The 14,594-nt window shown below is 38.0% G+C and overlaps 1 protein-coding gene, 1 long non-coding RNA gene and 1 pseudogene across 3 annotated transcripts; all 3 read left to right on the top strand.

Annotated features, from left to right (window-relative positions):
- The first annotated feature begins 484 nt into the window (after nucleotides 1-484).
- Nucleotides 485-3,322, top strand: LOC309715767 (UDP-glucuronosyltransferase 2C1-like; annotated as a pseudogene). Its single transcript, XR_014280699.1, has 4 exons — nucleotides 485-1,143; nucleotides 1,374-1,672; nucleotides 1,760-2,472; nucleotides 2,638-3,322. The product of XR_014280699.1 is annotated as a UDP-glucuronosyltransferase 2C1-like (transcript).
- Nucleotides 3,323-7,748: 4,426 nt separating this feature from the next.
- Nucleotides 7,749-12,439, top strand: LOC309715758 (UDP-glucuronosyltransferase 2A2-like). The gene is made up of 5 exons (XM_082549136.1): nucleotides 7,749-7,945; nucleotides 8,860-8,994; nucleotides 9,188-9,486; nucleotides 10,207-10,920; nucleotides 11,573-12,439. The coding sequence occupies exons 3-5, from the start codon at nucleotides 9,193-9,195 to the stop codon at nucleotides 12,155-12,157; spliced, it is 1,593 nt and encodes a 530-aa protein (XP_082405262.1). The 5' UTR covers nucleotides 7,749-7,945; nucleotides 8,860-8,994; nucleotides 9,188-9,192; the 3' UTR covers nucleotides 12,158-12,439.
- Nucleotides 12,440-12,623: 184 nt separating this feature from the next.
- LOC309715772 lies at nucleotides 12,624-14,023 on the top strand. The gene is made up of 2 exons (XR_014279287.1): nucleotides 12,624-12,770; nucleotides 13,693-14,023. It is a non-coding gene; the product is annotated as an uncharacterized lncRNA (long non-coding RNA).
- Nucleotides 14,024-14,594: the final 571 nt, after the last annotated feature.

Below are 14,594 nucleotides of genomic sequence, written 5' to 3' on the forward strand. Positions count from 1 at the left end.
TGTACAGGTTTTATACTGCGTCAATAAGAAATTACTATTATGCCAGTCTTCTTCCAGAACCCATCCTGACGTCTCCATTCGATGTCCTCTCCGTCTGCTCTTCGTCGACCTCCTATCTGCCCCTTTTTCCTGGAATCACAAAGACGGACACACAAACACCTCACTGCCTAGCCTTGATCATTTTAACATTACTGATACTAATATCTAGTTCAGGACATTTTGTTCGGACTCCCTTTGACCCCTATAACCATTATCAAGTGTAATGTGTAAGCATGCTGCAAAACCCTCTGCGCTACTACGTCATCTCAATATTTCAGCCCAGTCATACCACTGGATGAAGCTTCTGACCCTCAAACATGGAACGCCAACTTGAGCACACTGCACTGTGTATATAAAAATAATAAAACAACTTTATTTAATCCTCTTATAACGCTAACAGAAGGAGGCATTACAATGATCTATAATCCTTTTTTTTTTTTTTTTTTAAAAAGGGTCCTTACTCTTATAACTGCATGACATGTCAAGATGGTGAAAAATGACTTGAGGATTTCATTGCTCTTAGCACACGCTAGGAAGGAGAAAGAACTGATGGGAATGGTGAGGTAATGGAAGAACACATAGATGAGAAGGAATTTGGATGTTCAAATGATGGACAAGGAACAAACATTAATATCAACTCAGGGGAAAAGTCTGCGCTGGATTTAACTCTAGTGTCAAGATCCGCAGCTGAAATTTGCAATTGGGATGTATGGGGGTAAGGAGGTATGTTACTGTTCTGCTGGAAAGGAATGATAATCCTAGAAAAGGATAACTTGTATAAAGACCACGTAGACATGCTGACCTCATGGTATGGAAATGGATTATGTAGGAATTTTACTAGCAATACTATAGTGGTCTGGCCCATTTAAGATTTAAATGCGCTGTATGTAACTCATATCATTGGTAGCATGACAATACCTTGGAGTGTTTTTAAGTAGGCAAAAGGGGCGCAGGGACAAAATTGGGGCATTCTAAAACTTCTGACCAGATGTATGTATGTGTCTGACTGATCCACTCACTCCCTGCCTCCGTCCAGGCCATGCGACATATGGTCATCTGCTCAACCACAGAGCTAACACAGCACTCTAGGGAGAAAGACATCAGGTAACTCATTTACATTATGTAGAGAGCAAGGATTCCTTTAGTTAAACTGCTGACGATAGGTAAGGAAAAATTTGAATGGAATCTTGCTGCAGTATGTATACTGTCGTTTGTCATACAAGTATATGAAATCATTCCATGTTTGAACATATAAGACTACCTGTACTTGAATGTCAGGCAGCGAGAAGTCTGTTATGAGTAAGGGGATCATTATTTGCTTTGGTCTGTTACAGAAGCGATGCCGTCATTTTGTGCCTGTGGGATGCCCATTTTCCTCAGTCTTTTCCTGATTTCATTTACACCACATTGCAATGGAGGAAACATTCTTGTGGTTCCTGTAGATGGCAGCCACTGGGTCAATCTGAAAATCCTTCTCGAAGAACTTCATGCCAGTGGACACAACCTCACTGTGATCAGGCCGTCTACCAGCTGGTACATCTCTGAAAAGTCTGATCTTTACCCATCCATTACAATTGAAATGGATGAAGATCTTGAGCATTTTTTAGATGGGTCCATAGAGGAATACATCAGGGTATGTGACATCTTTGGCTCCATTTGATGGGGAAATTAAGTAATTTGTGTGTGATAAACATGTTTTAAACACTCTTTCCATTTTTAGATGCAAAGAGAGCGAGCTTCACTGCTGAATTCCTTCAAATGTATAAAAAATTCCTCTCTATGATTTTTCAATTCCATTCATTGTGGTCTGAGTTCATAAATCAAATCCTTGATGATCAAAATATGGTGAAAATATTAGTAGTTTCCCAGTATGATCTGCTTCTAACTGATCCTGCCATGCCATCAGGGGCTGTTCTAGCCAAATATCTCAAACTTCCATTAGTACTTTATGTACACTGGATCCCTAGAGGGGAAGGCCACTTTGTGTTGACCCCTTCGCCACTCTCGTATATCCCGGTGCTAGGATCTGGTTTAACAGACCAAATGAGCTTTATTCAGAGGATCAAAAATATATTTTTCTATATCTTTACCTTGTTCCAGCAGAACTTTATTTTTCTGCCAATCTATGATGACATGTGTAATAAGTATATTGAGGGTGGATGTGATGTCATCTCAGTACTACAGGAAGCAGACATTTGGTTGTTCAGATCAGATTTTGTGTTCGAGTTCCCTCGCCCCACTATGCCAAACATAGACTATATAGCAGGATTTCAGTGCAAACCAGCTCGGCCTCTGCCAGCAGAGCTGGAGGAGTTTGTTCAGAGTGCCGGGAAGCATGGAGTCATCATCACGAGCCTGGGAACTTATGTTGATGCTTTGCCCAAAGAGGTTACAGATGAAATCGCCAGCGTGTTTGCGGAGATGCCCCAGAAGGTAAAAAATGCTGCAGGCTTTGTTTTGTCTCTTAATTGCACAGGTTAACACTATGCTTATGTAACAGAATGATTCTTCTTGTCAAGTTGCCTCTTCATGTAGAAAGATAAGTGCTCTTACTCAACATTGTGAGCTGAAATGTATTTATTTATTTTTTCTGTTCAGGTGATCTGGAAGCATAAAGGAGACCGACCCTCTACACTGGGAAACAACACACTAATAGTCGACTGGATGCCACAGAAAGATCTTCTGGGTCATCCACAGACCAAAGTCTTTGTAGCCCATGGAGGAACTAATGGTGTCCAGGAGACCATTTACTATGGGGTCCCTGTGCTCGGCATACCCTTGTTCTTCGACCAGTATGACAACCTTCTACGACTGCAGGAGAGAGGAGCTGGAAAGATTATTCAGCTGGCTGATGTTAATGGCCACAGTTTTGAGCAAGGCCTTAAGGAAGTGATCCACCAAGAGAGCTACAGGCAGAACATTCAAAGACTGTCACGTTTGCACAGAGATCAGCCAATAACACCCATGGAGAAGGCCGTCTTCTGGGTAGAATATGTGATGCGCCACAAAGGGGCTCGTCACCTGCGTACAGAAGCTTATAAGATGCCCTGGTACTCTTACTACTGTTTAGATGTACTGTTCATATTGCTGTCTGTGGTCACTGTGCTGCTTCTCTCTATTGTGGCTGTTTTCAGATTTCTGTGCCGCCAAAGACAAAGAAAGATAAAAACTAAACAAAGCTAATTTTGCTGGGACATTCCAAATATTGTCCCTAGTGTTGTAGTTTCACTGCAAAACATGCTAATTATGACTCTGTATTTTTTTTTCTTAAGTGAAGTGACAATAAAAATAAAAAAAACCTCTAGAACTACATTTCACACACATTGTGTGCGTGCATTAAAACTGAATTTGGAAAGAAATTAAGTTGCTTTTAAATAAGAATGGAATCTAATGATTTGTAAACCTTAAACCCATATTTTATTCACAATAGGAGAGAAGAAATGCATCAGATGTTTAAACTCTAATTTCTACTGCATGGAAAAATATTTTTTTGGCTTTGATGGCAAAAAACGGGCATGATTTTTGTCATGGAAGTTATTACAAAAGCCTGGGAACACTTTGAGAAATCACTGACTGTTGTGGAATTTCAACCAGTAACTTCTAATACAGGAAGCTCCGAGATAGGCTCTCTGCTTGAAAAGGAGCCGGGGAGGAGACTTGGCCAGCTCTAACTGCTTCTTAACCCTCAGGATGTTGATCCTGCTCTCTCTGAACGCATGTCCACAGGGCCCACTACTTAAGCGCTCCACTCAGGCACACCTGTTATTAGCAGCTCTCCTTTAAATCTGTGTGCTTGATAACTAACTAGATTTCAATGTAGTGGTCTGGAAAAGTAGGCCCCAAGGATATGTTCATTTTTAAGGCTAGAATAATCTACAAGAGCTCTCAGTGATGTTAGAGTAATATGGTGGTTTTTACCTTTACTCTTTCACAAAAGGAAAAAACCCCCAAAAACAAACGTCTACAATTTTACAGGTTCTGAATGCAGGGTAGGTTAATGCAATTTAGCAGGAGCAAAGCTGAAACCAAATCAAATAATCATATACTCAAGTGACTTTAATTATACCTACCTAATTAACCTACTCTGATCTAATGCTAATATGTGATACTGATCTTGGAGCAGAGACAGGAGGTTGGGCACATCCAGAATGAAGATGCCCCTGAAGTCCAACAGGGAAACAGCATGCCTTGGAAATTCAATCCCCAAGTATGCAGTGAAAATCCAAATCTTAAAGTTCTTATCCACAGGAAAACCATTAAAATCTTGGAAGTTGTAATTCAGCAGAAAAACAAAAGAAATCCAAATCCTCTTGGATTTATAATGAACACAGCACAAATAAGCAGAGAAAAAGCTGAATAATACATAACCAAGTTGATCGCTCTGGCATCTCTACTAAAACGTTGAACTAGGTTGATTCTTCTGTACTGCTCATATCACAGGAGACTAAAAGATGAATAAATGATCTCTTCTGCACAAAACTTTTATACCTGGTCCTCCTTTCTCCCCCCTCTCTTTCTGGACGTCAGTGAGATGACATCTAGTCTCACCTGTTGTGATATCCAATCACTTGATGTTAGTAACTCCATCACATATGAATATAATTTTCTTAAGACTTAATTTATGATTCCATCTCTTTTTAAATCCCTGTAGGAATACGTTTTCTCTTCACAACTCTGTGTTCGTTAGTCACAATACACTTAAAGGTTTCTTTTTCAAATTATACATGTTAAAGTCAGAGATCCTCTTAGATTAGTGCCTCCTCCGTGTCTCTGTTACTCCCCCCTCCTTTTCTTCTCTCTCTCACATACACACACACACTCACACGCACACATCTTTGCACAACCAAGCCACTCCAAATAGAATCTCAGTGAGAGGCCTGAAATTATAGTCATTGTTATATTTTCTTTTTTGTTGTGTTGGTTACATGTATAACATAAACTATCAGCAAAATCACAGAAATTATGATTCCATATTTAACAGTTACAAATACAATTTCTCTTATTTAAATCGTGCATAATCATGGGCTGGTGACACATTTCACATGGACGTTGCATTCGCTGAGCTTGTCTTCAGCTCTCACTTTATAAAGCCTGCATTTCTGATGGTATGAGGGTACAGATTGATGTTGATGGCCACAGTTTTGAGGAAGGCCTGCAAGAAGTACTCCATCAAGAGAGCTACAGGCAAAAAATTTAACGAATGTCACGTTTGCACAGAGATCATCCAATAACAGCCATGGAGCAGGCTGTCTTCTGGGTAGAATTTGTGATGCATCACAAAGGAGCTCATCACTTGCGTGCAGAGGGTTATAAGATGCCCTGGTACTCTTACTAGTGTTTAGATGTAATGCTCCTAATGCTGTCTGCAGTCACTGCTCTGCTCCTCTCTATTTTTGTTATTTTCAAATTTCTGTTTTGTAGAAAAGTAAGAAAGAAAAACAAGTAAACAAAGCTAAATGAGACCCATTTTAAAATGAGAAAAAAAATCTTGTATTACCTTGTATTTTCACTAAAATGCAAAACAGTAGTTTACAAAGTTACAAATACATATAAAAATACATTTTCTTAAGAACGTGATACTTTGATTTTGCTACAAAAAATACATATAAAAAATACAAAGAAAAGTCAATTGGACCCACTTTTTAAGAAAACTGCTAAGTAAAATCTTGACATTTTAAACCATTGACAAAAAATCTAATAATCTTTATAAGGGTCTATATATAGCTATCCATCATATTTGATCAGGAATGCCTTTTAAAATTATATTGAATGACTTATACTCATGTAAACACTCTACTGGAAGTTTTTTACATTTTTTATTAATTTATTAAATCTTTATTCAACATCAAAACTAATAAAACCAAATAAAACAAATCAGAGTTAGCCTAACAAACATCCAACTTATTGCACTCTTCACTTACAGAAGTCTTAATGAGACCTCTGGACTCTCCCATGGAGAAAAAAGCATTTAGCTATAGTGTGCTCTGTAGTTTCAAAATAAGGTGCAAAATAAGAGAATGCTGTTTGAGACAACTGCAAAGTATAGAAGATGCATTTACGCAAATAGAAAGGAAATTTAACCAATATTGCTTTTTCTATTAAAATGAAAATAAAAGAGGTCCCATCATTGAGTCTTGGGGCAAGAAACAGGAAAAATCCAAAGAGAAGTGGCAGGCCTGTGCCCAAAGCTAGGAAATGCAGCTGGACAGCAGGACAGCTGAACAGCTCCGTATCAGGAGAGTTATGTTGGGGAGGGCCTGCCAGAAAGAACATTCACAGACTACAGGGGTGACCTGAAAATTCAATCTATCTTGTTATAGACAGGTTGTTGATGGACAAAAAGGTACTTTTCAAACACAGGAAAATTCTGTACTGAGCGGTATGTCAGTTGATGCTCTTCCTGATACAACCCAAAAGGGGATTTGTGTCTCATCCTGGAAACATGAGTCATTTGATTGTTAGGCAAACGTGTAAGCCAAAACACTATAAAGTCACAAATTTTATCAATAAATACAAAGAAATAGATTTCAAATTTGAATAAAAAACCAAAAAATAGGGTAATTGTTTTTAGAATATGCTACAATCTGCTACAGTTATTTGTGAAAATACACTACCTCCTGAACAATATTATCTATGAAAGTTAGGGTTTCAGTGGTGATCCTTTTTAACATCATAGCACTTCTCAAAATCGTCCTTATTCTTTAGTTTATAATTCTTTGGAAACTTTAATTTCCCATTTACTGCAGTCATTCTTAGTATCTGTAACATCTTAAACAATTAGATCACTTTGAACTGAAGCAACCAACATTTTATTTGAGAAATTTAAAATGAGTATATCATTAATGCAAGTATGTCAATGTGTATGCATAAAAAAGGTAAACAAGGCATTTAAAACCCTGAAACTAAATGATCTCCTGTTGCTGGTGAGAAAAGAAAGAAAAAAGACCGGCACACCAAACCCTGTACAGGTGTGGCACCTCTAGACCTCTACCACTCCTTATGTGTTTTACACAAAACCAGGAAGAAAATACAGAGAAGAAGTAAGCAGTATGGGAGGAGTCATCACGTGTCAGTGTTAGTGGCTGATAAACCATAATACCCGTTCAGGCAGAAAGGGTTAACAGGGTTAAAGCAGTAGGTTTAAACAGATAATCTATCCAGATTTAAAGTCACCGCAACTCACAATAAGTTCCAGTAATTGTCAGTGAATTTACTTTCTTACAAATGCCAGACACGAATGTGCCATACAGATAACCGGACTAAAGTTAAGCTCTGGTAGGTTTCATTCTGTTTAAACGTTACAGTTTTACTGTAGAAGTGTAGCAGCTGGATTTTACAAAGTAATTGTTATACACTGCAACTTGAGGCAGGCAAAAACCGCCCTTAAATTACTGGTGATAGTGTTTCTATAAAGAGCAAACACATTAAACAAATAGTTTTTTTTAAGAAGCATTTAGAGATGTTCATGCTGTGTGTCATCTTGCCTGCTAATATGGACCAGTGCCAGGGATGTCTTAAATTCCCTTGAATTTCAAAGTAATTCTGTTGCAATCAGTCAGCTTGCTAATGTTTTAAACCTCATGAGCACATATGTCTCTCAAACAATTATCTCAAGATAATTAAAAAAAAAAATCCAAAATAAATCTTCTCACTGAGTCTGTTAAACTTTCATTGTTTTAAACTAAACATACGACAAACCACTCTCACTGTTCACCTGCCAAGCATAATTTTTATTCTGTAAAAGTCCTGAATGAAATCCAAAAGGGACTAGAAAGCGGCAGGTGTTAGGACCCAGCAGAGACATCAGTAATACCTGCATTTTTTTCCTTCCTGAGGAAATTGAGATGGTTGTTTTTCTCTGGCATGTAAAACCAAAGCAGCAAGAGTGGGTTCACCAAGTGAAACGGTATTATGAAAATTAACTCACAAGTTTGCACTCTGTCTTGAAAATCTATCTGCAAATCGTAGAGGCACTAATGATTAGCTTACACAAAGCCATGATCGGTGCAGCTATTATGAAGTATAATTTTAAAGCGCTTCCCCTGCTTTTTTGGATGTAATGAGCAGCCATTAAGGACCTGTAGCTGACGCCCTACGATTTCAAAGTTTACTAACTTTACTGCAATCTACAGGCACAGCTCCGTGGACAGTCATGTAAGACACATAAAATAGTCCTTCAGAGTGATTACTGGGCATGTATTTTCTTATAAATATTAACATATTTAAAAGGTCTTGTGACAAATGATCAATAGGAGGCAACTTTGATTGTTTCCCCTTTACTTCTTGGTATTTGCTCTTTCTTTTTTTAGAAGCCTTAATTCGTATGAAAATAAGAAAATACAGTGTACATAAAATACATATTAAAATCTAATAATATTCTTGATGGTTACACAACTCATTTTTATGTATTAAGTACTTTTACTTGTGTCATTTACGCCACTGGACAATACCTAATTATACTTTTTAAAGTAGTGTAGCTTGAAACATCAAGGTTTTAGTAAAGGTTCTAAATTCTTTCTTTGACTGATCCTAAGTGGATCGTAAGAGGAATGTCAGGCCTTTCAACTAGATTTAATGTTCAAATATGGTCAAATAACCTCTAGGTCAAATCCCTGAGGAAACTAAATACATTCCATAAGAGCATGATAGCTTATGTATTTATTATCAGTTTGTCAGTTTGTCTTTTTTGACACGTTAGTCTGCTATAAGCATTGTACTTATGTAACAGCAACAGTCACAAAGGTGCTCACAGTGAAACAGTATCAGTTCTCTGATATCACTAAATTAAATTTAAAAAAAGTGACTTGTCACGTGTCACAGGTAACTAATTTACCAGAGAAAGAACTGCTCTTGTATAACACTGGAGTTTGAACCCATATGTAAGGAATGATGCATTGGTAGTCCCTGGGCAAGTCCCTGGGCAAGCAGGACTACTGTTGCCTCTTTTTACTGTGGGTAAGTTCATTTCAGACACATCTTCCTTCTCCTGTTGACAGTTGTTGAAAGTTTCTACTGTTTACAAATGTATAAAATAATCTTGAATTGTACTGTATATATATTTAGTCAAACTTTTTAACCTTTACTTGTCATATATATCTTATACGTGGTACATTGACTGATATGACCCTGTCTCCTTCTGACATTATAGGAACCATGGCTTCACATCGTGGGTGGGGGTTGTTTGTTATACTCACTGTTTGCCTCATTTCATTAACACAACATTGCAATGGAGGAAACGTCCTAGTTTTCCCTGTAGATGGCAGCCACTGGATCAATATGAAGATCGTTCTAGAAGAACTTCATGCCAGGGGTCACAGCCTCACTGTGATCAGGGCCACAAACACCTTATTTATCCCTGAGAAGTCTGATATTTACACATCCATTACAATTGATTTGGGTGAAGATGTAAACAACTTCTTCGATGTGTACCTTCAAGAGCATATGAGGGTATGTGACTATGGATTTAATGTATTTATTTCGGTGTGATGCATTGTGAGTCGGGCAGCGGTCAAAGGTGGAAGCTTTAGCAGTCTGATCCCAAGAGCTTTGAATTCCCACCAAGATTTGTATTTCCTGCTCAGTGCCTCCACTTTCTAGTTTTCCCCAGTGGGTGAGAGGGTTGCTTCGCTGCACCTTCAGGTTAGGGAATGTTGCATGTGCTAACTCCATGAACAAGTTGCTGGCCTAAGAGGAGAAGTTAAAGTATGTTGGGATCTTGTTCACAAGTGAGGGAAGGAAGGAGTGGAAAATTCTTTGTGTGAATAGCATAATATGCAAAACGCACTGTAAATAAACATCTACATGATCTGCACCACAGTTGTGTTTATAGTTTTATGAATGGTGAGTGATAAATATCAGAACTGAGGAACAATATTACCTCAATTCAGTGAGTTTTATGGTAAAGGAGATAATAAATAAAAGTGCTGAAGCACCCTCCCTTACTATGGCTGCCCTGCAGATACTTTGTGTGACTTCACTTAGGAACCTCCATAATGGAAAATGACCATTTGACTGGACCCTGTATCTCTTTGCTGCTGGATAAGGTGGTTGGGGAGAGGGATGTCAGTGGATTTCTGTTTAGACCGCTGCCCCAGACCTGAATAAGTGTCAGAAAATGGATGGATGCATTTATTTATGAATAACACGTTTTTTTCTAACTATTTTTAGGCACAGAGAGAAGGGACTTCACTGCTGACTTTTCTCAAACTCACCAAGGATTTCCTTTCTATGATTCATAAGGCTCACGTGCTGATATCTGAGATGGCCAAACATATTTTGAATGATCAAACTATGGTCAAAAGATTAAGAGATTCCCAGTATGATCTGGTTCTAACTGATCCAGCTATGGCCCCAGGGGTCATTCTAGCCAAATATCTCAAGCTTCCCTTAGTGCTCAACGTACGCTGGATCACCAGTGGAGAAGGCCACTTTGTGTTAGCTCCCTCACCCCTCTCTTACATCCCGGTGCCAGGATCCGGCTTAACAGACAAAATGAATTTCATCCAGAGGATCAAAAACATATTATTCCATGGCATTACGCTGTTCCAGCAGAAATTCTTGGTGGGCCCAGTCTATGATGAGATGTGTGATAAGTATATTGAGGGTGGATGTGACATCATCTCACTTCTTCAGGAAGCAGACATTTGGCTGTTCAGGTCAGATTTTGTGTTCGAGTTCCCTCGCCCCACTATGCCAAATGTTGTCTATATAGGAGGATTTCAGTGCAAACCAGCTCAGCCTCTGCCAGCAGAGCTGGAGGAGTTTGTTCAGAGTGCTGGGCAGCATGGAGTGATCATCATGACTCTGGGAACCTTAGTTGATGCTTTGCCCAAAGAGATTGCAGATGAAATCGCCAGCGTGTTTGCCAAGATGCCTCAGAAGGTGAGAGAGCCCCTATAATTTACAATTTTAAAGCTGATACGTTACGTTCATTATAGGTGTTGCATTAATTTTCAATCAGCTAAATTATTGTAAATACAATTTATAATCTGAAAGTTGTAGGTACTTAATAGCGTTACAAATAACTGCCTAACTGAAGCAGAATAATGAAACAATTATAATCATATAACAATATAATTTCAGCTGTCTTTCTGTCTGACCCAGAGGTAGTGTAAATCTTTATAATTTAAGATAGACAGAAAGTCTTTAGACTGAGAGGTAGGGAGAAAGAACCAAAGGTTTGTTGAACTTAAACATTTTTAATAACAAAAAGGGAGGAACAACTGAAAAAACATGGCAGTTGAAGAGTATATGAAGTAAGTAGGAGAGTTCATTTAAGGGTAAATCCAAATAAGCACAAAGTCTAAAAAAACAACTAAGGACAAGTCCAGCAGGTGAACTGTGAAGAGAGGGCAGACAAACAAAGGAGTGGAAATGACATGTAAAGCAATACTTTAAAAATAAAACAGGAAAACCACACAAAGACTACTCACAAGTCAGTAAGTTCTTTCCAGAAACAAAAGCTTTTATCATTACTGTCTGTTTCAGGGGTACTTACATACTAATGGTCTTTATTTTTTTGTTTTCTAACCAGGTGATATGGAGGCACAAAGGAAACCGTCCCTCTACACTGGGAAACAACACTTTAATGGTCGACTGGATGCCACAGAAAGATCTTCTGGGTCATCCACAGACCAAAGTCTTTGTAGCTCATGGAGGAACTAATGGTGTCCAGGAGGCCATTTACTATGGGGTCCCCGTGCTTGGCATACCCTTGTTCTTCGACCAGTATGACAACCTTCTGCGACTGCAGGAGAGAGGAGCTGGAAAGATCATCCACCTGTCTGATGTTAATGGCCACAGTTTTGAGCAAGTCCTTCAACAACTGCTCCATCAAGAGAGCTACAGGCAGAACATGCAACGAATGTCGCGTTTGCACAGAGATCAGCCAATAACACCCATGGAGAAGGCAGTCTTCTGGGTAGAATATGTGATGCGCCACAAAGGGGCTCGTCACCTGCGTACAGAAGCTTATAAGATGCCCTGGTACTCTTACTACTGTTTAGATGTACTGTTCATATTGCTGTCTGTGGTCACTGCTCTGCTCTATTCTATTGTGGCTCTTGTTAGATTTCTGTGCTGCCGAAGAAGAAGAAAAGCAAAAGCTAAACAAAGCTAATTAAGGCCATATTTGTTTAGAAATACTGTAGTTTAAAGTGAGTTATGTAAAGCACTGTTTTTATAGAAAAACATATATATAGCCATTCTTATCTCAAATTTTTATATGGTACAAATGACTTGACAGTTGTTTTTTACTAAGTGAATTGTCAAATATACATTTGGTGATTAAATATAGATTTAATGATACATTAAAAATCAAGATCCTGTGATTTTTAATGCCAAAATATCAGTCTCTGACTGTTAGACAATGACCAAATCACATTTTATTTTGTTCTTTTCTCATAAAGTGCTCTATAAATAAAAAAAATTTAACATTTAAAAAATAGTTTTAGTGTTTTTACTAAAAATAATGTCTGGTAACTTTAGCAGTCTGATCCCAAGACTGCTAAACTTCTGACCCCACTTCCGCCAATCCCTTTATTGTGGCGGGAATGAACCTGCATAAGTTCCGGGTCAAGCAACTGCGTGTTTCCTGCTCCTCTGGCTGCTGTTGTCCCTGTGGTTGGCGTACTTGTCCGATATCGACAAATTTTACACTACATACCAGTTGGCAGCGTACAATAACCCGGCCGATTCATTCATCTTTACACCACCTCACAATCGACTCAACGGTGAGTTATTTGTTTGTTTTGTTTTGTCACAATTAATGAAAATGCGGAGCCGCCATCGCACATGCTAAAACGCCGGTAAGCTAATGCTAGGCTAGCGACAGTAAGTGCAATTACTAGTTTTATTTATTGGATATTGTGGTTTTTGTTTATTCCATTATGGCCGAATGTTGACTTAACGTATCTAGAGTTGAGCGAGTGATTTGATTTTTGCAGTTTTGCCTGCTTTGGATGTTTTTTGTTACTTTTCTGATGAAATGCCAAAACGGCCTTTAAGATTTTGCATTGAGTTAAATTCCATTGAGATTATTGAATCTGTTGCGCAACACCTCAAATTCAAATTTTATTTGTCACGTACACAGTCATGCACAGTACGATATGTAGTGAAATGCTTGGACAACTGCTCGTGACCTAAAGAAAACAAAAAAGGAAAAGGCTATGAATAAGATTGGAAATAAATATGAAAAATTAAAAAGGGTATATTTAACTAGGAAGGAATAAAATATAAATTAAGGTTAAAAATGAAATAACTGTACAACACAAATTAGAATGGAAGGGTAAATTTAACTGGGAAAGAATAAGATAAAATATATAAATTAAAGTTGAAAATGAAATAACTGTACAACACAAATTAGAAATTAGTGGTTAAATGTGGTTAAATGAGTTTTGTAAATATATTTGATTAACTTTGGATAATGTTTATTAGCTTTATTGCTGATATACTTTGATGGGACCCATGAGAATGTTTTTCCATAATAGTATTTTGAATGAAATTCATTATAAGAGATGATGGTTTATTGATTGTTGTATGAAACATGGCATTAGTTACTTGTCTTTGTTATTTATGTATTTATTTTGTCACAGCAGTAGAATGCTGTTTCATTTTCTTCGGTGAATGATAATTTATGTTTTTGACCTTGTTTAGGTCAGGTTTTTTTTTTTTTTTTTTCTCTCCCGCGATCAGCCCTGATCAGCACGAGATGGCGAGCCACCCTACCACCGCTACGTTGCGGTAGGAATCGTAAACCTATGGACTGAATTAAACTGTTGACACATGACCTATCACAGGTCCATGGAACTGAACTAAATCTCATACTGGACTACACCTCATCCCACCTCCTTTTGGAACCTAATAAGCTGTTTTGTATTGTCAACATTATTTTTGTTTGTGATATATATGCATATTTTGGTTATTATTTTGTACATCCGTCTATACATTTCTCATAACAAACATAATATATATATTTTGAGCTCTACTTTGGCTTCCTGTGTTTTATTCACACACTCAGGCTCCATAGTCGAAATGAATTTTGATAGCTCATTGTCTATGAAGCTGCAGTCAGGCGCCCTGGTCCTTTAACCGCGTTACACTGGCAATGTCTTTAGTAATGATAATAACAATGACAATTTTATTTATATAACACAAATCTCATTTACTCTACATGGAGGAAGATGGCATTAAAACATATGTAATTGATCTCATGTCTGCAGGCAGGTTGTTCCAAAGTACAGGATCACAATAACTGAAAGCACTTTCAGCACACTTGGATGTTATTCTGGGAACAATTAAAAGATCTGAACACGATGCCCTGAGAGTCCTGCAAATATGAAATAATTAAAGCTACTTGATATGAATGCAAGTAATGTAACACCTCTGTGTAACTTGTTGTCTAAGTATCAAAGACAGTTTATTGTTTCCTTTAGGACTCCTGTATTACATCAAATTGTGAGAACTGGCAAGTTGATTACAAACCAAGAACACATGTAACTCATTCTGCCAGGATGCCGTAAAAGCCAATTTGTCATGGTCCTGGGTCGGTGACCCAG

This window comes from Aulonocara stuartgranti (assembly GCF_965226115.1).
Source record: "Aulonocara stuartgranti genome assembly, chromosome: 10".
Classification (NCBI taxonomy): Eukaryota; Metazoa; Chordata; class Actinopteri; order Cichliformes; family Cichlidae; genus Aulonocara; species Aulonocara stuartgranti.

Coding starts and splice junctions, on each gene's coding strand:
- LOC309715758 (XM_082549136.1), top strand. CDS start 9,193: ATGGCTTCACATCGTGGGTGGGGGTTGTTTGTTATACTCACTGTTTGC. Junction 9,487..10,206: donor ACCTTCAAGAGCATATGAGG/GTATGTGACTAT, acceptor AACTATTTTTAG/GCACAGAGAGAAGGGACTTC. Junction 10,921..11,572: donor TTGCCAAGATGCCTCAGAAG/GTGAGAGAGCCC, acceptor TTTTCTAACCAG/GTGATATGGAGGCACAAAGG.